At 47.5% G+C, this 24,268-nt stretch overlaps 1 protein-coding gene across 6 annotated transcripts in view; it reads left to right on the top strand.

Moving 5' to 3' along the window:
- slc44a5b (solute carrier family 44 member 5b) overlaps positions 1-24,268 on the top strand; it is a 196,793-nt gene that overhangs the window by 97,603 nt on the left and 74,922 nt on the right. For 5 of the 6 annotated variants that reach the window (XM_072273265.1, XM_072273269.1, XM_072273266.1 and 2 more), the window contains 6 exons: positions 4,142-4,226; positions 12,863-12,947; positions 15,065-15,193; positions 16,572-16,632; positions 18,968-19,091; positions 21,589-21,621. In XM_072273265.1, coding sequence (XP_072129366.1) covers positions 4,142-4,226; positions 12,863-12,947; positions 15,065-15,193; positions 16,572-16,632; positions 18,968-19,091; positions 21,589-21,621 — 517 coding nt within the window. The remainder of the gene's footprint in view (positions 1-4,141; positions 4,227-12,862; positions 12,948-15,064; positions 15,194-16,571; positions 16,633-18,967; positions 19,092-21,588; positions 21,622-24,268) is intronic. The other variant, XM_072273268.1, reaches the window with a different exon arrangement.

Genomic DNA, 24,268 nt, shown 5'->3' with positions numbered 1-24,268 from the left:
AAAGATGACAAGATATACAAGTTCACACTGATAAGATGGTCATGCAAGAATTACTGTAATATTACACAGTAATGGGTGCACATTTTCACCGTTTGGATAAGAAGTGATGGTAGTATTGCACAGTGTGTCCACGGTGCAGGGTGTGGTAAACAGAGCTTAAACAGAGGCTAATAACAGTCTAACAGGAGGGGTCATCACTTCCCTCACTATAGGCTGACTCATTATAGAGCCTTATGGCCGAGGGTAAGAATGACCTCATATAGCGCTCTTTGGGACAGCGTGGTTGTCTTAGTCTGTTACTGAAACTGCTCCTCTGTTCAGCCAAGGTGGCATGCAGTGGGTGAAAAACTTTGTCCAGAATTGCTAGGATTTTCTGAAGGGTCCTTTGTTCTACCACAGACTCCAGTGTGTCCAGTTTGACAGAGCCAGCCTTTCTAATCAGTTTATTGAGCCTGTTGGCATCATCTGTGTTGATGCTACTGCCCTAGTACACCACCACCCACAGTGGCATGCAAATGTTTGGGCACCTCCGGTCAAAATTTCTGTTACTGTGAATAGTTAAGTGTGTAAAGATGAACTGATCTCCAAAAATCATAATGTTAAAGATGAAACATTCTTTTCAACATTTTAAGCAAGATTAGTGTATTACTTTTGTTTTGTACAATTTTAGAGTGAAGAAAAGGAAAGGAGCACCATGCAAAAGTTTGGGCACCTCAAGAGATTTGAGCTCTCAGACAACTTTTACCAAGGTCTCAGACCTTAATTAGCTTGTTAGGGCTATGGCTTGTTCACAGTCATCGTTAGGAAAGGCCAGGTGATGCAAATTTCAAGGCTTTATAAATACCCTGACTCCTCAAACCTTATCCCAACAATCAGCAGCCATGGGCTCCTCTAAGCAGCTGCCTAGCACTCTGAAAATTAAAATAAATGATGCCCACAAGCAGGAGAAGCCTATAACAAGATAGCAAAGCGTTTTCAGGTAGCCGTTTCCTCAGTTCGTAATGTAATTAAGAAATGGCAGTTAACAGGAACGGTGGAGGTCAAGTTGAGGTCTGGAAGACCAAGAAAACTTTCCAAGAGAACTGCTCGTAGGATTGCTAGAAAGGCAAAACAAAACCCTGTTTGACTGCAAAAGACTTTCAGGAAGATTTAGCAGACTCTGGAGTGGTGGTGCACTGTTCTACTGTGCAGCGACACCCGCACAATATGACCTTCATGGAAGAGTCATCAGAAGAAAACCTTTCCTGCATCCTCACCACAAAATTCAGCATCAGAAGTTTGCAAAGGAACATCTAAACAAGCCTGATGCATTTTGGAGTCAAGTCCTGTGGACTGATGAAGTTAAAATAGAACTTTTTGGCGGCAATGAGCACAGGTATGTTTGGAGAAAAAAGGGTGCAGAATTTCATGAAAAAAATACCTCTCCAACTGTTAAGCACAGGGGTGGATCGATCATGCTTTGGGCTTGTGTTGCAGCCAGTGGCATGGGGAACGTTTACTGGTAGAGGGAAGAATGAATTCAATTAAATACCAGCAAATTCTGGAAGCAAACATCACACCGTCTGTAAAAAAAGCTGAAGGTGAAAAGATGACGACTTCTACAACAGGATAATGATCCTAAACACACCTCAAAGTGCATAATGGACTACCTCAAGAGGCGCAAGCTGAAGCTTTTGCCATGACCCTCACAGTCCCCTGACCCAAACATCATCGAAAATCTGTGGATAGACCTCAAAAGAGCAGTGCTAGCAAGACGGCCCAAGAATCTCACAGAACTAGAAGCGTTTTGCAAGGAAGAATGAGTGAAAATCCCGCAAACAAGAATTGAAAGACTCTTAGCTGGCTACAGAAAGCATTTACAAGCTGTGATACCTGCCAAAGGGTGTGTTACTAGGTACTGACCATGCAGGGTGCCCAAACTTTTGCTTCAGGCCCTTTTCCCTTTTTGTTATTTTGAAACTGTAAAAGATGGAAATAAAAAAGTAATCTTGCTTAAAATATTAAAGAAATGTGTCATCTTTAACTTTATGTCTTTTGGAAATCAGGTCATCTTTTACTCGCTTAGCTATTCACAGTAACAGAAATTTTGACTGGGGTGCCCATACTTTTGCATGCCGTTGTATAAGACTGTACTGTCGACAACATACTGGTAGAACGTGAGAAGGAGAGGCCTGCATAGCCCAAAGGACCTCAGTCTGCTCAGGAAGTAGAGGTGACTCTGGCCCTTATTATATACAGCCTCTGTGTTGGTGCTCCACTCAAGTCTGTCATCCAGTTGTAACCCCAGGTACTTGTAGATCCTCACTGCATCCATGTCCTCACCAACAGCAGTAACAAAGTCCTCCACCAGGGTCCTGTATTTATCCTTCTGTTCTCCCTTTATACACCCAACTATTGCTGGGTCATCAGAGAATTTCCGCAGATGACACGACAGTGTGTTGTATGACTGAGGTACACAGGGTAAACAGAGGGAGCTAATACAGTCCCCTGTGGGGCCCCAGTGCTGCTTATAGCCATGTCTGACACACAACTCTGAAGCTGCACAAACTGTGGTCTGCCAGTCAGGTAGTCCATTATCCGGGATACAATGGAAGTGCGGATCTGCTTTGAATGGCACTTTTCCCCCAGCAATGAGGGTTGTATGGTCTTAAAGGCACTTGACCAATCAAAGAACATGATCCTCACAGTGCTGCCCTGCTTATCCACATGGAAGTAGGCTCAGTTCAGCAGATAGATGACTGTATCACTGACTCGAAGTGCTGCAGGGGACTGAGTGCTGATCTGACCAAGGGTTAGAGGTGAGCCAGGACCAGCATCTCTAGGGTCTTCATGATGTTTGAGGTCAGGGCCACTGGACAGTAGTTATTCAAGACTTTTGGTTGGCCCTTCTTGGATACTGGGAGCACACTTGATGTTTTCCACACAGTTGGGACCCTTTCCAGGCTGAGACTCAGATTGGAAATGCACTGGAGAATTCCACTTTGCTGCTCAGCACACTCCTTCAGGACCTTGCGGTTCATACTGTCCCGTCCCAATGCTTTGCCTTGTCTGAGTTTCCCCAGAGGGCTTCTCACCTGCTCAGTGGTGAAGGCGAGTCAATGATGACTGGGGAGTTGCTGGAAGGGTGAAGGTGGGGGGGGTGGTGGTGAAGATCAGGACCATAGCAGTTGGTACGTGGAGATATATATGACAGGTGCAGGGCAAGGAGGGGATGTAGATAGTGGTGGCCTGTGTGTTGTTCGTCCATGTGTTGCACTGGATAGGGAAGGGGGAGGAGGGGAGGTGTTGGTGCTGAGGGAGCATTGGGTTCCTTGGCACCTGGACTGGTGTGCTGGGGGGGTGTGAACAGGAGGGCAATTGTCAAACCTATTGAAGGATTGGTTTAACTTGATTAGCCCATTCTCAGCTGCATTCCAAGCCTCTACAGCTAGGCTGATTGAAGCCAATGATGTTCTTCATACCTCTCCACACCTCCTGTGTGCTACTCTGCCCAGGCTTGTTCTCCAGCTCTCTCCTGTATTCCTCTTCAGCCACCTTGATCTTCACCTTTAGCTCCCTCTGCACATGTTTCAACTCCTCCCTCTCTCCTGATCTAAAGGCTCTCTTTCTGAGGTTGAGAAGAGCCTTTAGATCACTAGTGACCCATGGTTTGTTGTTAGGGAAGCAGTGAACAGTCCTTGTGTCCTAGTGATACAATCAGTAAGCCCGTTAATGTCTTCCCCAAATGGTTGACAAAGCACATTCCAGTCAGGAACCTCAAAGCCTCCAGAGACCGTTTCTTTACTATCTTGGTGGTAGCCAGCTGTTGCTGTACTTGGGTCTTACAAGGATATGAGGTGAACCAGGTTGTGGTCTGATCTTCCAAGTGGGGGAGAGCTGTAGAGCTGTATGCATCTTTAATCTTTGCATACATGAGGGAATGTTGAAATTTATTCCCTCCGTAGATGCTGCCTGACCTGCTCAGCTCCTGAACATTTTGTGGGTGTTACTCAAGATTTTCAGCATCTGCAGAATCTCTTGTGTTTATGAGTAGCAGGGAGTGGGGGGGATGCTGTGGTCAGCTGGGACCGGTTGGGCTAAAGCCCTGTTTCCATGCTGTATTACTCAATGACTCGATACCTGTCTTCCTGTCTGTTCTCAGCCTGGGTCCACGGTGATCCGAAGAAAGTCGTGTATCCTACCGACAGCAGGGGCCAGTTCTGTGGGCAGAAGGGGAGCGTCAATGAGTGAGTACCCGGCTCTGTGTCCCAGCACTGGCGATTATGGGATGAGGTGGAAGTGGTGGCCGCAGGGGACCTGGGAGTGCTGAGGTCTGGGTGACAGGTTAAGCTCTGGAAGTACAAGTTCAAGTTCATTATGATCTGACTGCACACATATACAACCAAACAAAACAGTGTTCCTCCAGACCACAGTGTAGGTTCATTATGATCTGACTGCACACATATACAACCAAACAAAACAGTGTTCCTCCAGACCACAGTGCAGGTTCATTATGATCTGACTGCACACATATACAACCAAACAAAACAGTGTTCCTCCAGACCACAGTGTAGGTTCATTATGATCTGACTGCACACATATACAACCAAACAAAACAGTGTTCCTCCAGACCACAGTGCAGGTTCATTATGATCTGACTGTACACATATACAACCAAGCAAAACAGTGTTCCTCCAGACCACAGTGCAGGTTCATTATGATCTGACTGTACACATATACAACAAGACGAAACAATGATCCTCCAGGTCACAGTGCTGGTTCATTACAATCTGACTGTATACATATACAACCAAACAAAACAGTGTTCCTCCAGACCACAGTGTAGGTTCATTATGATCTGACTGCACACATATACAACCAAACAAAACAGTGTTCCTCCAGACCACAGTGCAGGTTCATTATGATCTGACTGTACACATATACAACCAAGCAAAACAGTGTTCCTCCAGACCACAGTGCAGGTTCATTATGATCTGACTGTACACATATACAACAAGACGAAACAATGATCCTCCAGATCACAGTGCTGGTTCATTACAATCTGACTGTATACATATACAACCAAACAAAACAGTGTTCCTCCAGACCACAGTGTAGGTTCATTATGATCTGACTGCACACATATACAACCAAACAAAACAGTGTTCCTCCAGATCACAGTGCTGGTTCATTACAATCTGACTGCACACATATACAACCAAACAAAACAAAGTTTCTCCGGACCACAGTGCACATTCATTTCTATCTGACTGTACACATATAAAACCAAATGAAACCACGTTCCTCTGGACCACAGTGCACCCACAAAACATATATCACACACAGAACATAAACCAAAATAAATAAGTTAATAAAATATAATTCAAAATGTATGCAGTACACAGCACAGGCAAACAGTAAACATCCTGACTAATCAAGAACCTATCAACTTTCACCTTAACCCAATGACTTGGCCTCCATAGCCGTCTGTGGCAGTGAATTCCACTGATTCACCACTCTCTGGCTAAAGAAATTCCTCCTCATTTCTGTTGAAATGAGCATCCCTCTATTTTGTGGCTGTGCCCTTTGTTCCTAGACACCGCCACTGTAGGCCGCATCCTCTCTGCATTAACTCAATCTAGGTCTTTCAATATTCAACAGGTTTCAGTGAGATCCCCCCTCATTCTTCTAAACTTCAGCACTTGTTAAGTGTGTCCCGGACGGATTCCTGTCACAATATATTGACAGACCGACTAGCGGGAATGCCATACTAGATCTAGTATTAGGTAACGAACCGGGCCAGGTCACAGATCTCTCAGTGGGTGAGCATCTGGGGGACAGTGACCTCCGCTCCCTGGCCTTTAACATTATCATGGAAAAGGATAGAATCAGAGAGGATAGGAAAATTTTTAATCAGGGAAGGGCAAATTACGAGGCTATAAGGCTAGAACTTGCAGGTGTGAATTGGAATGATGTTTTTGCAGGGAAATGTACTATGGACATGTGGTCAATGTTTAGGAATCTCTTGCTGGATGTTAGGGATAAATTTGTCCCGGTGAGGAAGATAAAGAATGGTAGGGTGAAGGAATCATGGGTGACTAGTGAGGTGAAAAATCTAGTCAGGTGGAAGAAGGCAGCATACATGAGGTTTAGGAAGCAAAGATCAGATGGGTCTATTGAGGAAAGCAGCTTAAGAAGGGGCTGAGGAGAGCAAGAAGGGGGCATGAGAAGGCCTTGGTGAGTATGGTAAAGGAAAACCCCAAGGCATTCTTCAATTATGTGAAGAAAAAAAGGATGACAAGAGTGAAGGTAGGACCGATTAGAGATAAAGGTGGGAAGATGTGCCTGGAGGCTGTGGAAGTGAGCGAGGTCCTCAATGAATACTTCTCTTCGTATTCACCAATGAGAGGGAACTTGATGAAGGTGAGGACAATATGAGTGAGGTTGATATTCTGGAGCATGTTGATATTAAGGGTGAGGAGGTGTTGGAGTTGTTAAAATACATTAGGACGGCTAAGTAACTGGGCCCTGACGGAATATTCCCCAGGCTGCTCCACGAGGCGAGGGAAGAGATTGCTGAGCCTCTGGCTAGGACCTTCATGTCCTCGTTGTCCATGGGAATGGTACCGGTGGATTGCAGGGAGGCAAATGTTGTCCCCTTTTTCAAAAAAAGGTAGTAGGGATAGTCCGAGTAATTATAGACCAGTGAGCCTTACGTCTGTGGTGGGAAAGCTGTTGGAAAAGATTCTTAGAGATAGGATCTATAGGCACTTAGAGAATCATGGTCTGATCAGGGACAGTCAGCATGGCTTTGTGAAGGGCAGATCGTGTCTAACAAGCCGGATAGAGTTCTTTGAGGAGGTGACCAGGCATATAGATGAGGGTAGTGCAGTGGATGTGATCTACATGGATTTTAGTCAGGCATTTGACAAGGTTCCACATGGTAGGCTTATTCAGAAAGTCAGAAGGCATGGGATCCAGGGAAGTTTGGCCAGGTGGATTCAGAATTGGCTTGCCTGCAGAAAGCAGAGGGTTGTGGTGGAGGGTGTACATTCAGATTGGAGGGTTGTGACTAGTGGTGTCCCACAAGGATCTGTTCTGGGACGTCTACTTTTCGTGACTGTTATTAACGACCTGGATGTGGGCGTAGAAGGGTGGGTTGGCACGTTTGCAGATGACACAAAGGTTGATGGTGTTGTAGATAGTGTAGAGGATTGTCGAAGATTGCAGAGAGACATTGATAGGTTGCAGAAGTGGGCTGAGAAGTGGCAGATGGAGTTCAACCCGGAGAAGTGTGAGGTGGTACACTTTGGAAGGACAAACTCCAAGGCAGAGTACAAAGTAAATGGTAGGATACTTGGTAGTGTGGAGGAGCAGAGGGATCTGGGGGTACATGTCCACAGATCCCTGAAAGTTGCCTCACAGGTGGATAGGGTAGTTAAGAAAGCTTATGGGGTGTTAACTTTCATAAGTCGAGGGATAGAGTTTAAGAGTCACGATGTAATGATGCAGCTCTATAAAACACTGGTTAGGCCACACTTGTAGTACTGTGTCCAGTTCTGGTCACCTCACTATAGGAAGGATGTGGAAGCATTGGAAAGGGTACAGAGGAGATTTACCAGGATGCTGCCTGGTTTAGAGAGTATGCATTATGATCAGAGATTAAGGGAGCTCGGGTTTTACTCTTTGGAGGGAAGGAGGATGAGAGGAGACATGATAGAGGTGTACCAGATATTAAGAGGAATAGATAGAATGGACAGCCAGCGCCTCTTCCCCAGGGCACCACTGCTCAATACAAGAGGACATGGCTTTAAGGTATGGGGTGGGAAGTTCAAGGGGGATATTAGAGGAAGGTTTTTTTACTCAGAGGTGCATGGAACGCACTGACTGAGTCAGTGGTGGAGGCAGAGACTACTAGACAGGTATATGGAGGAATTTAAGGTGGGGGGGTGGTGTTATATGGGATGTAGAGTTTGAGGGTCGGCACAACATTGTAGGCTGAAGGACCTGTACTGTGCTGTACTATTTTATGTTCTAAGTACAGGCCCAGAGCCATCAAGTGTCCTCATATGTTAACTCTTTCATTCCCATAATCATTCTTGTGAATCTACAATGCCAGCACAATTTGTCTTAGGTATGGGACCCAAACAACTCACAGCACTCCTCGTGCAGTCTGACCCGTGCTTTATAAAGCCTCGGTCCTCTCAAATGAATACTAACATTGCATTTGCCTTCCTTACCATTGACTCAACCTGCAGTTTAACCATTCGGGAATCTTGCATGAGGACTCCCAATCTGTCCTTTCCTCACTTCTTTATGTGTCTGTATTTTTTGTGTTTGTCCATCATCGTCGATCAGGACTTCGACACCATTATGATGGTGTCGAGACTAGCGTGTGATTTGGATTTAAGTGAGGGAGAGTTGTGCAGCGTCAGCCTCACTCTCTCTTCCCAATTCCCATCTGGATGCAGTGGCAAGACAAGAGTCGAGACGGCTGGAGATGGGACTAGGCGCAGTGGATGACCAGAACATCTTCTGTGTCTTGTCCTGCTCTACATGTTCCATGACACTTGCCGAGACCGCCTCCCTGACCGTTGGACCTTCCATTGGTCTCGTCCGCTCAATCCGCCGGAGTCTGACTTCACATGCTGGGATAGACAACTCCCTATCTCACCGAGGGTTTGAGACCCGTCGGCTACCCTCACCTGGTTTAGCCGGCTTGTCGAAGCCGTTGCCCGGGGTGTGGCCACTGTCGCATGCAAACAGCTACGGGGAGCCACAGGTGAGAGCTGAGTGCCAGGTGGGGACCAAAGGTGAACTAACCGCCCTGAAAAGGACGTGACAGGTTCCCCCACCAGAGGTGCTGCTGTGTCGGTATAAACACACCTTAAGTGTCCCAATGAAATCTGCTTCTCCCACCACTACTGGCAGCAGATTGCAGGCACCCACCACTCTCTGTGTAGAAAATAAACATCTCCTTTAAACTTTCCCCTCTCTAGTATTTGACATCTCCACCCTGGGAAAGACACTCGAACTGTCTACCCTATCTATGCCTCTAATAAGGTTGTACTTCTATCAAATCTTCCCTCAGCCTCCATCGATCCAGAGAGAACAACCCAAGCTTGTCCAGCCTCTCCTTACTCCTAAAATTCCCTAGTCCAGACAGCATTCCGGTGAACCTCGTCTGTACCTTCCCCAGAGCCCTCATATCCATCATCACGGAGCTTCATCACCCAGGACATGCCTGTTCTCATTGCTACAGGCACCTGAAGATACACACTCAACGTTTCAGCAACAGTTTCTTCCCCTTGGCCTTCTTAATTCAGTTGCCCCACCAATGGCTTTTGGGACTGCCCGGTGAAGGAAGCCATTGAATTTTAACAAAGACAAAGGTCTCTGTCTAAGTAAGAACTGGAGTTCGATTGTAAACAAGGTGGGACAGTGGAAACCTGATTGGTTGATGACTGACCAATCAGGAGGGATGGAGATCGGGAGTTGGGTAAATGCCACTGGACCACACATGCCTAGGCATCAGCCCTGATGAAGATGGAGGAGTTTGTCATCAAAACGCTGTTTAGAATTGAAATCTGTACCTGACTGGAAGCCCGAGAAAAGTTTACTAGCGAAACCAGAGTTTTATACAGCTGTGTCTGACTTTGATGCCCAATTCCCAGAACCATGAAGACAAGCAGGCCTTCACCTTGTTTATATCCCTGTGCACTTGTGTCACCCCTTTCAGGAAACTATGGCCTTGCACCCCCAAATTCTCTGTATACATCAGTGCTCACTTATGAATGTACAATCTATGTATATAAGCTGTCTAACCGTACATATTCATTATTTTTGTGTTTTTTATTATTATTGTGTTTTATTTTTGTGCTGTATGGTATCCGGAGTAAAAATTATTTCATTCTGCTTTGTACTTGTGTCCAGAAAATGTTACAATCCTGAATTTTGGATCTGATGGTCCTGCCATTTACTCTATACTTTCTCCTTACACCTGACCTCACAAAGCGCATTATTTCGCCCATGCCTGAATTACACTCCTTCTGTCAGGTCTCTGCCCATGTTTCCAACTGTTCTCTACCCTGCTGAATCCTTTCACAACCTTCCACCAATCTTTCTGTCGACTGCAAATTTACTAACCCACCTGCCTATCACAATGATTTATATTGATCATGAAAATACAGGGCTGGTGGAACACCACGAGTTACCAACCTTCAGCAAGAATAATCCCGTCTCTCTCTCCTCTCCGCTTTTGCAATCTGATCATTCAAGTCCTATGTTCCTTGTAGGATATTGTTGTCCTTCCTCAATCACTGACTGCAAAATGCTGCAGCTGCTGACAATCCTGCAGGAAAGTGGGAAGGTCTGGGAACTCTTGGCAAAATGGGAGGCAAGTGAACCTCTGATCTCACATCCTCACCTTCAGGTCCAGGGTCAGGTTCAAGTTCAGCAACAGGTTCAGTTCCAGAGTCAGGTTCAGGTCCAGGGTCGGGTTCAGAGTCAGGTTCAGGTTCAGGTTAAGGGTCAGTTTTATTTGTCACACACACAACAAAACAGACAATGAAATGTGTTGTTTGTATTAACAACCAACTCAACCTACCAACAGCAACAAAAGGAGACAACAACAAAACATGCCTCTTTCCCATCCTCAACAAACACACACACACACACTCTCTCTCTCTCACACCACTCACACTCACAGTTGCACACAGGCACACACTAACTAACATACACATACTCACACACAAACACTCGCATACTCACTCTCATACTCTCTCTCTCTCACACACACACGCACACACATTTTCTCACACGCACTCTCTCTCTCTCTCTCACACACACACACACACACACACACACACCCCAGACCTGACCCCACTGGACCACTCCAACATAGGTTACACACAGATCCATCATTTCTGTTGAGGGTTCTCTCTCCATGATGGAGAGATCTTGGCACAGTAAAACAGTCGTTGTCCCAGCCAAAGTGTAGAGGCCACAGGCTATAGTGTACAGGAGATGTGAGGAGTCAGTTTTCTCGGGTTAGAAAAGGACAGAGGATATGAGGGGTGAGCTGCGGGCAGAGCTGGTGGAGGCAAGTCACACTAACTGCTGGAAGAGCTCAGGAGATCAGGCAGGGTTATAAGTAGAAAATAATCTGCAGATGCTGGGGTCAAAGCAACACTCACAACACGATTTAAACCTCTTCATGGTAGGCATACCTCGAAGAGACTTCGCAGCGGGGTAGCAAATCATAAACACAAAATAATCTGCAGATGCTGGGGTTAAAGCAACACTCCCAACACGATTTAAACCTCTTCAGGGTAGGCATACCTCAAAGAGCTTCCACGGATGCTGCCCGACCTGCTGAGTTCCTCCAGCGTGTCGAGGGTTATAAACAGAACATTTCGGGCCCAAACCCTTCGTCAGGACAGAAATGTTGACTGCTTATTCCCTTCCAGAGATACTTGCAGAGTTCCTCCAGCACTTTGTGTGTGTGTGTGTGTGTGTTGCTCAAGATTTCCAGCACCTGCAGAGTCTCTTGTGTGTATAACAGAGGTAGGAAGGAGGTTCGGAGGGCATTCGCACAGGATGGTGGATAGGGAGGTGTTGAGAGGTGGTGACTGGTCCTGTCACTGTTTCTCTGACTGATATTCACCCTGACAGCGAGAGCTGGGCCCACAAGGCAGTGACAGGAACATCACCCCGTGCTCAGGCAACGAGGAAAGATCCAGGGAAACAGTTTGATGCAGGGAGGGACATTAGAATCAGGTTAGATATCACTGGTATATGTTGTGAAATTTATTGTTTTGTACCAGCAGTACATTGTAATGTCTAATAATAAAAACTACAAATTACTGTCAGAAATGCAACACTGTTATGGTTTGTAACTTCAAAATGTGAAATGAAAGGAATACACGGGAGTCCGAAATGTGGGTCTAACTTTGAGCTAACTTTCAGCGAGGTGCACACGTATCATGTGGTAGCATCTTGATGTATGCAAGTCATTTATTTCTGACACATAACTCGTAATGAAATATTTAAATGAACAAGAATGCTTAATCAACCGATATACCAAGGTTACTCAAATATTACTTAAATGTTAAATGCACAACAAGTACGTTAAAAATTAAATTAACCAAGTAGAGCAAAAGTAGAGCAGAAAGTATTGTGGTGGTGTACACGGGTTCAATGTCCATTCAGAAATCTGATGGTGGAGGGGAAAAAGCTGTCCCTAAATTGTTGGGTGTGTGTCTTCAGGCTCCTGTACCTTCTCCCTGATGGCAGCAATGAGACGGGGGCATGTCCTGGGTGATGAAGATTTTTATTGACAGATGCTGTCTTTTTGAGGCATCACCTTTTGAAGATGTCCTTGGTGCTGGGGAGGCTGGTGCCCATGATGGAGCTGGCTGAGTTCACAACTTTCTGCAGCTTTTTCTGATCCTGTGCAGTGGCCCCTCTGTACCAGACAGTGATGCAGCGAGAGAATGCTCCCAATGAAGTATTCCTGCAGAGGATCCTCCTTTGTAATTGTATCAATATGTTGGGCCGAGGGTAAATCCTCAGGGATGTTGACACCCAGGAACTTGAAGCTGCTCACTCTTGCCAGTGCTGATCCGTTAAAGAGGGCTGGTGTTCCCTCACCTTCCCCTTGCCGAAGTCCACAATCAATTCCTCGGTCTTACTGACATTGAGTGCAAGGTTGTTGTTGTGATACCACTTAACCAGCTGATCTGTCACTCTCCTGTATGCCTCCTCTTCAGCATCAGGTTAACTTCAGTTACACCTGGCTGGGGAGAGGAAATGGTTCTACAGACGCAGGTACCTCTTTGGTAATGTGGACACATTCACAATGATTAACCTCCCTCTCCTCCAGGAACAAGACAATCCTGTTCTACTTCAACATCCTTAAATGTGCCAGTCCTGTTGTGTTGACCAGCCTTCAGTGCCCCACCAAACAGGTGAGCAGTAGATAGTACCACCCCTCCCACAGCGTCCCCTCCCTCAGTACCACCCCCCCACAGTGTGACTCTCCCTCAGTACCACCCCTCCCACAGCGTCCCCTCACTCAGTACCACCCCTCCCACAGTGTGACTCTCCCTCCGTACCACCCCTCCCACAGCGTCCCCTCCCTCAGTACCACCCCTCCCACAGTGTGACTCTCCCTCAGTACCACCCCTCCCACAGCGTCCCCTCACTCAGTACCACCCCTCCCACAGTGTGACTCTCCCTCCGTACCACCCCTCCCACAGCGTCCCCTCCCTCAGTACCACCCCTCCCACAGTGTGACTCTCCCTCAGTACCACCCCTCCCACAGCGTCCCCTCACTCAGTACCACCCCTCCCACAGTGTGACTCTCCCTCAGTACCACCCCTCCCACAGCATCCCCTCACTCAGTACCACCCCTCCCACAGTGTGACCCTCCCTCAGTATTGCCCCTCCCATAGTGTGACCCTCCCTCAGTACCACCCCTCCCACAGTGTGTCCCTCCCTCAGTACCACCCCTCCCACAGTGACTCTCTCTCAGTACCCCTCCCACAGTGTGGCCCTCCCTCAGTGCCACCCCTCCCACAGTGTGACCCTCCCTCAGTACCACCCCTCCCACAGTGTGACCCTCCCTCAGTACCACCCCTCCCACAGTGTGACTCTCCCTCAGTATCGCCCCTCCCACAGTGTCCCCTCCCTCAGTACCACCCCTCTCACAGTGTGACCCTCCCTCAATACCACTCCTCCCACAGAGTGACCCTCCTTCAGTACCACCCCCCCACTGTGTAACCTTCCCTCAGTACTGCCCCTCCCAGTGTGACCCTCCCTCAGTAACACCTCTCCCACAGAGTGACCCTCCCTCAGTACCACCCCTCCCACAGTGTGACCCTCTCTCAGTACCACCCCTCCCACAGTGTCCCCTCCCTCAGTACCACCCCTCCCACAGTGTGACTCTCCCTCAGTATCGCCCCTCCCACAGCATCCCCTCACTCAGTACCACCCCTCCCACAGTGTGACCCTCACTCAATACCACCCCTCCCACAGTGTGACTCTCCCTCAGTACCACCCCTCCCACAGCATGGCCCTCCATCAGTACCACCCCTCCCACAGTGTGACTCTCCCTCAGTATCGCCCCTCCCACAGTGTCCCCTCCCTCAGTACCGCCCCTCTCACAGTGTGACCCTCCCTCAGTACCACCCCACCCACAGTGTGACTCTCCCTCAGTACCACCCCTCCCACAGTGTGACTCTCCCTCAGTACCACCCTCCCACAGTGTGACCCTCCCTCAGTACCACCCCTCCCACAGTGTGACCCTCACTCAGTACCACCCCTCCCACAGTGTGACCCTCCCTCAGTACCACCCCTCCCACAGTGTGACTCTCCCTCAGTATCGCCCCTCCCACAGTGTCCCCTCCCTCAGTACCACCCCTCTCACAGTGTGACCCTCCCTCAATACCACTCCTCCCACAGAGTGACCCTCCTTCAGTACCACCCCCCCACTGTGTAACCTTCCCTCAGTACCGCCCCTCCCAGTGTGACCCTCCCTCAGTAACACCTCTCCCACAGAGTGACCCTCCCTCAGTACCACCCCTCCCACAGTGTGACCCTCCCTCAGTACCACCCCTCCCACAGTGTAACCTTCCCTCAGTACCGCCCCTCCCAGTGTGACTCCCCTCAGCACCACCCCCCCACGGTGACTCTCAGTCAGAACCAGCCCTCCCACAGTGTGACCCTCCCTCAGTACCATCCCTTCCACAGTGTGATTCTCTCTCAGTACCACCCCTCTCACAGTGTGACCCTCCCTCAGCACCACCCCTCCCACAGTGTGACCCTCTCTCAGTACCACCCCTCCGACAGTGTGACCCTCCCTCAGTACCACCCCTCCCACAGTGTGACCCTCTCTCAGTACCACCCCTCCCACAGTGTCCCCTCCCTCAGTACCACCCCTCCCACAGTGTGACTCTCCCTCAGTATCGCCCCTCCCACAGCATCCCCTCACTCAGTACCACCCCTCCCACAGTGTCCCCTCACTCAGTACCACCCCTCCCACAGTATGTGACTGTCTGTCTGACCACCGGTTCTGTTTTTCCAGCTCTGTGTTGAGAAATGTCCGGATCGTTTTGTCACCTACATTGACATGAAGTCGATCTTCAGGGTGAACAGGACCTACTGGGAATATTACCGGCAGTTCTGTCAGCCTGGCTTCAATAATCTGCGGAAGGTGGGTTCCATTTATGGTCCAGAAGGAAACATACCTTCAGCTCCTCTATTCCAGCCCCTCCCATCATCTGCATCCCAAAATTACCCTTCCCTCTCTGGCCCTTCAGCCTGCCTCTGATTATCAATGCATCCAGTTCATCTGTGAGAGCGATAGACAGTCCCTCTGCTCCTGCTGACCACTGTTTCATGTCGGTGACCCGGTGATCGGTCCCTCCACAGGGGTGGATCCCAGGTGTTCACCCTCCATCAGCTCCTGGCCTCACTGAGGAATAGCTCCAACCAGCTTCCCCCCTCAGCAGTGTTCACAATTTATCCATTATGCAACAGTCAGACAGATCTAATATTAACCTTCATTCACTGTCTATGTTTGATTCTTGTAGAATAACGACCAGAGCTGTGCTCGGTGTTCCCAGTGTGATATGGAGACTGGAACTGTGCACGGTGTTCCCAGTGTGATATGGAGACTGGAACTGTGCACAGTGTTCCCAGTGTGATAAGGAGACTGGAACTGTGCACGGTATCCCAGTGTGATACGGAGACTGTAACTGTGCACGGTATCCCAGTGTGATACGGAGACTGTAACTGTGCACGGTGTTTGCAGTGTGATATGGAGACTGGAACTGTGCACGGTGTTCCCAGTGTGATATGGAGACTGGAACTGTGTATGGTGTTTGCAGTGTGATATGGAGACTGGAACTATGCACGGTGTTCCCAGTGTGATATGGACACTGGAACTGTGCACGGTATCCCAGTGTGATATGGAGACTGGAACTGTGCACGGTATCCCAGTGTGATACGGAGACTGGAACTGTGCACGGTGATCCCAGTGTGATACGGAGACTGGAACTATGCACGGTGATCCCAGTGTGATATGGAGATTGGAACTGTGCACAGTGTTCCCAGTGTGATATGGAGACTGGAACTGTGCACGGTGATCCCAGTGTGATATGCAGACAGGAATTGTGTATGGTGTTTGCAGTGTGATATGGAGACTGAAAATGTGCACCATGTTCCCAGTATGATATTCAGACTGGAACTATGCACGGTGCTCCCAGTGTGATATGCAGACTGTAACTGTGTACGGTGCTCCTGGTTGTGAATGTGAGAACAAGTCAGAGCCATTTGTCCCTTCTATCTGCTCTGGAACTACCACCCCAACTGCACCGTGGATCACCTGCACACAGCAGTGATTCAAGAAGACTGCTCAACACTACCTTCTCAAAAACTAGTGGGTGAGAGGCAATTAAATATCTGTGAAGCCACACCCCTTGAACAACGATGGCTCATTAATTTCTCTCGACATCCTGGTACATACTGAGCAAAGGCCTGCATTCTGTTAACCTACTGTTTCCTCTCTCTCCCACCTCCCTTCCCCTCAGTCTGCTGTGCAGGTGATGCGAGATGAAGATTGTCCATCTATGATCATTCCCAGCCGACCATGTACGTATGAAGCTTCGTTCTCGATGAAACCTGCCCGGTTTCTGGAATGGTATTGGAGAGGTTGTGTCAGGGGTGAGAGGTCAGCAGGCAGTTTATGCCCAATTTACGGCCCTGGAGAACTTGATATATCTTGGTGTAGAATATGTGTATGGCCATTCCTTGGTCACTCACTTGGTCAGTCCCTGATCATTTGCTGGTCATTCCCTGATCACTCACTTGGTCAGTCCCTGATCATTTGCTGGTCATTCCCTGATCACTCTCTGGTTATTCTCTGGCCATTCACTGGGTCTTTCCCTGGTTTTTATGTGGTCATTCCCTGTTCACTCACTGGTCAGTCCTTGGTCGTTAGGTGGTCGTTCCCCTGATCATTAGGCCGTCATACATGGTCATTCCTAAATCAATCTCTGATCACTCACTTGGTCAGTTTTTGGTCACTTACTTGGCCAGTCCCCAATCATTTAACACCTTCTGCTATTGACTTACCTTGTTCTACCTGGATGCACTGAGTAATGATGTGATCTGTATGAACAGTTTGCAGGATAGGCTTTTCACTGTGTCTGCATACATGGGACAATGACAAACCAGTTCAATTTGCCACCATTCCCTGCAGCCAGAGTTGTAAAATATGGAAATATTGATAATGATCTGTAACTGAAATGTGGCTGTAGGCCAGAGTTAAAGAGCACAACAGCACAGAAACAGGCCATTTGCTCATCTAGTCCTTGTTGAACTGTTATTTTGCCTACCGACCTCCCCCCTGACCATAGCTTTCCTCACTCCTCCGATCCATGTACTTATCCAAACCATACAAGTCCTGTCCCAGTTTAACTGCCCAAAACTATGCCAGCTACACTCAGTGGCCACTTTATTAGTTACACATGTACACCTGCTCATTAATGCAAAATCTAAACAGCCAATCACATGGCAGCAACTCAATGCATAAAAGCATGCAGGCATGGTCAGGAGGTTCAATTCCCCCACTTCCTTATTCCACACTGACCTTTCATTCTTCTCACATGCTATTACCTGCCCTCCCCCCCGGGTCCTCTCCTCCTCCTCCTTCTCCTATTGTCCACTCTCCTTTCCTGTCAGATTCTCTCTTCTGCAGCCCTGGACCTTTCTCAACCACCTGACTTCACCTTCCAGCTATCCTCCTCCTCCTCCTCCCCCTAGCTCTAAATTCAGGCATCTCCCCTCTTCTTCAGTCCTGAAGAAGGGTCTCGACCCAAAACATCAGCTCTTTGCCGTAGACGCTGTTCCTCCAGCATTTTAGTGTGTGTTGTTAGAGGTTAGGTTGCTGTTCAAATCAATCATCAGAATGGGGAAGGAATGTGATCTAAATGACTTTGATTGTGGGATGATCGTTGATGCCAGATGGGGTAGTTTGAGGATTTCAGAAACTGTGATCTCCTGGGATTTCCACAAACACCTAGAGCAGGGGTTTCCAACCTTTTTTATGCCATGGACCAATACTATTGAGGAATAGGTCCGTGGACCCCAAGATGATAAACCCTGCTCTAGAGTTTACAGAGAATTGGCATAAAATAAAAAACATACAGTGAGCGGCAGTTCTGTGGGTGAAAACACCTTGTTAATGAGAGAAGTGAGAGGAGAATGGCCAGACTGGTTCAAGCTGACAGGAAAGTGACAGTAACTCAAATAACCATGCGTGTGCAGAAGAGCATCTCTGAATGCACAACACATTGTGGAACACGCTGCCCGAGGTGGAGGTAGAGGTAGGTACATTAGGGCCATTTAAGAAACTCTTAGACACATGCATGATGGAAAAGTAGAGGGCCATGTGGGAGGGAAGGGTTAGATTGATTAGATTGATCTTGGAGAAGGTTAAATAAATACAAATAAATAAATAAATGAAAGGGTTGGCGTAACGTCACTTTTCTGTATCCTGTCCTTGTAGCTATGGTTACGACTATAGAGAATGAAGGGAGCAAGAATTCCAACATAGAAACATAGAAAACCTACAGCACAATACAGGCCCTTCGGCCCACATTGCAGTGCTGAATGCGTATTTACTTTAGAAATTACCTAGGCTTACCCATTTTTTCTAAGCTCCATGTACTTATCCAGGAGTCTCTTAAAAGACCCTATTGTATCCGCCTCCACCACCGTCCATGCGCTCACCACTCTCTGTGTAAAAAAACTTACCCCTAACATCTCTGTACCTACTTCCAGATGGGCCAGACGGACTGTGTCCTTGCTTTGTCTGCTGTGACTGGACTGTTAGACGCAGCGGAACGGGCCTTGCCTGTAGCTGCTGGGCGTTCAGATCCCCTACCATCTCAGCTTGACCTTTCTCTCCCTCTTCCTGCCCCAGTTCTCCGCCGCTGTTTTCCTGACTTCACCACCAAGAATGGAATCCTGACGGTAGCCAACAAAACCACCTTCCGAGATGGCCGCGGGAAAACTCGCAACGTCACGGATCTCAGGGATGCAGCCAAGTAAGTGCCTGCCTGACTCCGGGCTCCCAGCTCCTGCAGTGTTCCTGGACAGACAGGGATTGGGTTGTGAGGAGAGTGATGGAGGCACTCAGCACAGTGGCAGGCAATGGAGAGACTGTGGGTGACCACAGGACACCAAGGGAAGGATGTGCCAAAGGACCAGGGGAGGAGAGCAGATTATTCCTGCTGAGAGAGAGATCTTGAACCCTGATATGTGACAGGGTGGTCGGATTCCATGGGGACTTGCAATGTGGACTGTGTGCCAAGGGAAATGAGATATGCAGCTGTTGCAATAACACTATCCTGATTAACTTCTCATGGAAGTTCAGAATTTTTATTGATCAAACATTCAGAAAATATATTTTTTTAAATTCCATGTGTTATCTTTGCAGTTAACTTATTCATTTAGAATGGACTTTAGTGTTGGGCACGTGGCCAAGTGGTTAAGGTGTTCGTCTAGTTATCTCAAGGTCGCTAGTTCGAGCCTCAGCTGTGGCAGTGTGTTTGTGCCCTTGAGCAAAGCACCTAATCACACATTGTTCTAGTCTGTGAGAGGAGTGGGGCCCCACACAGACTTCCAATCTGCACCTTGTAAGGCATGAAAATGCCCGACGCAGGCCTCTCATGGTCTGAGTCGACGTTCGCCCCTTGTCCACCTAACCCAGAGTATTGCCTGCTCTGGCTGGAGTGGAACAATGTGACAGCTCATTTCTAATCTGAAGCTGGACACTCAGGTTATAAGCAGTATAAAATTAACTGAGATATGAATTAATGACATCTGTTCACCCTGGTCCAGGGGGCGCCTCCCCTTCACATAGAGGTGTACAGGATGATAAGGGGCATAGATGGAGACTTAGTTCATGGGTGGAAATGGCTAATATAAGGGGGCCTAATTTTAAGGTGATTGGATGTAAGTATAGGGGGGGATGTTAGAGGGAGGTTTTTTTACACAGAGAATGGTGAGTGTGTGGTAGAGACAGGTTGTGGTGGTAGAGACGGATACATTAGGAACATTTAACTGACCCTTAGATTGGCACATGGATGATAGACAGATAGAGGGCAGTATGGGAGGGAAGGGTTAGATTGAGTGGGTTAAATGGTTGGCACAGCATTGTGGGCCGAAGGGCCTGTATGGTGCTGTACGGTCCTGTGTTCTGTATCCTATGTTCAATGATGAATGTTATCTGTTCATCCAGATACAGGGGGCTTCTCTCCTTCAGGGACTTATTTTTCCCCAAGAAAATCTTATTTTCGATGCTCGTTCTATTTTCCTTCGTTGTTTGTGTTTGTTTATGTGTGTCCGTGGAATTGATCCTCGCAGGTAAGGCGAGCATCTATTACCAGCCCCTGCTTTGCCCCTGACGAGGCAGATAAGATACCAGAGTGGTGGAGTGGGGACTGAAGTCATGAGCACACCACACTGGAAGAAGGCAGCTGGCTTCCCGCCCCTGGAGATGCGATTGAAACTGATGGCTCTTTCACATTAGATTAATATTACAAGTGGTTTATTTAATGAGCTGTCATGGTGGGATCTGAGTTAATTGCCACAATGGATGAATGAACCTGTGGATTCACGCTCTTCTCTTCTGGATACCAGTCAACCACTGAAGTCGCAGAACCTGCTGCTTCTGGTCAAGTTAGCTTTCAAGCTGCGAGAGGTATGAAACTGTCGGGATTGCATAGCTCACACAACCGCTCATAGTCGCAGAACCCATCCGACACAATCAGGAAAGCTCACCAAGGCTTCACCTTTCTGAGGAGGCTGAAGAGAGCTGGAGTATGCACACCTATGCTCATAACCTTCTGCAGGTGCACAGTAGAGAGCATCCTAACATGCTTCATCACTGCATGGTACAGAAACTGCACTGGGGCAGACAGGAAGGCTCGACAATGGGTATTCAACACTGACGTAACACTTCACTCTCACCAGCCTACCCACGTCAAGGAAATATATTCAGAAAGATGCTGGAAAGGGGCCAGTAACATCAGGAAGGATCCCACCCACCCTGCTCATGGACTGTTTGTCCCACTCCCAGATGGAGGCTGCGTAGCACCCACACCAGGACCACCAGACTCAAAAACAGTTACTTTCCCCAAGCAGTGAGGCTGATCAACACCTCCACCCACTAACCCACCCCTCCACACCCCCAACCACCACTACTTTATCATTTCCTGTCAGAGTCACCTTATGTACAGATATTCTCGTGCCTAGTGTCACTTTATGGACATACAATCAATCTATGTATATAAATATCTTATGTGTTTATATTTATTGTGTTTTTTTGTTATTGTGTTCTTCATCTTACTGTGTTTTTTTTGTGCTGCATCGGATCAGGAATAACAATTATTTCGTTCTCCTTTACACTTGTGTAACGGAAATGACATTAAACAATCTGAGTCAGTTCATGCTGACAGATTTTAACCTTGGCACTTTTACAGTAGGTAACTTTACTTTTCTGTCTGATAATAAATCCTTTTTTTTAATTTAAATTCACAGCAAAGTGAACCAGATCCGGCACAGATCCGACAGGTGTTGGCTTAACCTATGACTGTGGAATGAGCTGATATGCACTAAACCTGCATGATCTTTTTGGCTGCCTTGTCTATTAGGCGTTGAGCTCATCTGGAACACAGTGCACTTTAAAGTCAGTGAGAGGTGGTGTGAAGGGGGGATGGAAGGAAGGGTCTGGTGGGACAGCAGGAAGGCAGGAATGTAACTCGACACGACCAGTCCTATGAAGAACAGAACTTGACTCTGGGCCTGTTCTTGCTGGAGTTTACAAAACCATAAGACATAAGCATTATTTGGTCATTTCACCCTTGAGTCTGTTCTGCTATTCCATCATGGCTGATTTATTATCCCCCTCAACACCATTCTCCTGCCTTCTCACCATAACCTATGATGCCCTGACTAATCAAGAACCTATCAATCGCCACTTTAAATATACTGTACCCAGTGATTTGGCCTCCACAGTTGCCTGTGGCATTGAATTCCACAGATTCACCATCCTCTGGCTAGGGAAATTACTCATCACCATTTTATCTCTGTTCTAAATAGAAGTCCCTCTATTTTGAAGCTGTGCCTTCTGGTCCTAGACACCCCCACAACTGGAAACATCCTCTCCCTGACCACTTTATCTAGACCTTTCAATATTCAATAGATTTCAGTGAGGTCCACCTCATTCTTCTGAACTCCAGCGAGAACAGGCCCAGAGCCGTCAAGCCCTCCTCAGATGCTAACCCTTTCGTTCCCAGGTCATTTTCGTGAACCTCCTCTGGACCCTCCCTAGAGAATGGCGGGAGGGCATTAAAACCCAACGTCCAAGTACATTTATTATCAAAGTACATATATGTTACCTTATACAACCCTGAGATTCATTTCCTTGTGGGAATTCAACAGGAAAATAAAGAAATACAATAGAATTTATGCATTATAAATAAAGACTGTCAAAGAACCAGTGTTCAAGATAAGACAAATTGTGTAGAGGTTAAAAAAAATACTGAGTTGTGGAGACCTTGAGAGTGAATCTGTAGGTTGTGGAATCAGTTCAGAGTTGTGGTGAGTGAAGTTATCCACGCTGGTTCAAGACTGAGATAGAGTGGATATGGAGATGATGTTTCTTCTGGTGGGGGTGTCTAGGACAAGAGGGCACAAACTCAGAATAGAGGGACAACCATTTAGAATAGAGATGAGGAGGAATATTTTTAGCCAGAGGGTGGTGAATCTGTGGAATTCATTGCCACAGACGGCTGTGAAGGCCAAGTCTTTGGGTGTATTTAAAGTGGAGTTTGATGATTCTAGGTTTGCCAGGGTGTCAAAAGTTCCAGGAAAAAGGCAGGAAAATGGAGTCGAAAGTGAAAAATAAATCAGTCATGGTCAAGTGGTCGAGGAGACTGGAATGGGCTGAATGGCCTAATTCTGCTCCTCAGTGAGTAGCAGACAAAGAGCTAGTCAGTACAGATCTGAACTGCCACCACAGATGGTGTGTCTGTGCGTGTTTACAGGCACTTGCTGAGATGTTGTCCTTCAGAGTCTATGCAATACGGAATGACAAAACCACACGTCTTCTCCACAGATAAACAAATATCCACTGCTCTTTAGAGAAGTCATTTGACACTGCTCCTGCGTTATTTATTCGCCTGCATCCAGGCTGCCTTATTATTTGTCCAAGGGAAGAAATCCCATGAACAAATTGAGACTGATGTTTCTGGGCCCGTCCGATCGTACCTCACATCTCCACCAGTTGCCGTCTATCAAACACGGGGCTTGCCCCAGTGACCGGATGAGGTAGGAGCTTGGTGGACATCAAATGAAGAAAAGATGTGCTGGCATTCACAGGGTCCAGAGGAGATTCACGAGAATGATTTCAGGAATGACAGGGTTAACTTATGAAGAGCACTTGATGGCTCCAGGCCTGTACTCACTGGAGCTAAGAAGAACGGTGGGAGGGGGGATCTCATTGAAACCTATCGACTAGTGGAAGGATGTAGAGAAGATGTTTCCTATGGGGGAGTCTAGGACCAGAGGGTACAACCTCAGAATAGGGGGACGTCCATCTAGAACAGAGGTGAGGAGGAATTTCTTTATCCAGACGGTGGCGAATCTCTGGGATTTACTGACCTGGATGGCTGTGTAAGTGAGTATATTTAAAGCAGAGGTTGATAGGCTTTTGATTAGTTAGGGCATCAAATGATATGGGGAGCAGACAGGAAAATGGGATTTAGAGAGATAATAAAGCAGCCAAGATGAAGTGACAGAGCAGGCTTGATGGACTGAGGGGCCTAATTCTGCTCCAATGCCTTATGGCTGTATGGTTACACAAACATCCTACCCCACCTTGACTGGAGAACTGTTTACTGTTATTTCCAGACTGGATTTAGGGACAGAGAGCTTATGTCAGAAACTGCAGGAGGAGACTCTTCGAACGTTTGGAAGTCTACGGTTGAAAAGCAGGAAATTTCTGTTCTCTTGTGGGAACAGATCTTTGTGGAGACTAATGACAGGTTTAAAAAGCAACCGAGACATGTTATTAGGGTATTGGGAACTTGGCAACGGCCAAGAAAAAGAAGTGAGGTCAAAATGGAGTGGCCATAGCGTGAGTGGGGTAGAATTAGAGTGGGGAACTAAGGCTTTGGCTTTAGAGGCTGTGCCGAGAGAAACGGAGGCTAAGTTGAGG

The sequence above is a fragment of the Mobula birostris genome, chromosome 12 (assembly GCF_030028105.1).
Source record: "Mobula birostris isolate sMobBir1 chromosome 12, sMobBir1.hap1, whole genome shotgun sequence".
NCBI lineage: Eukaryota > Metazoa > Chordata > Chondrichthyes > Myliobatiformes > Myliobatidae > Mobula > Mobula birostris.
This window is presented reverse-complemented; position numbering and strand designations above follow the sequence as displayed.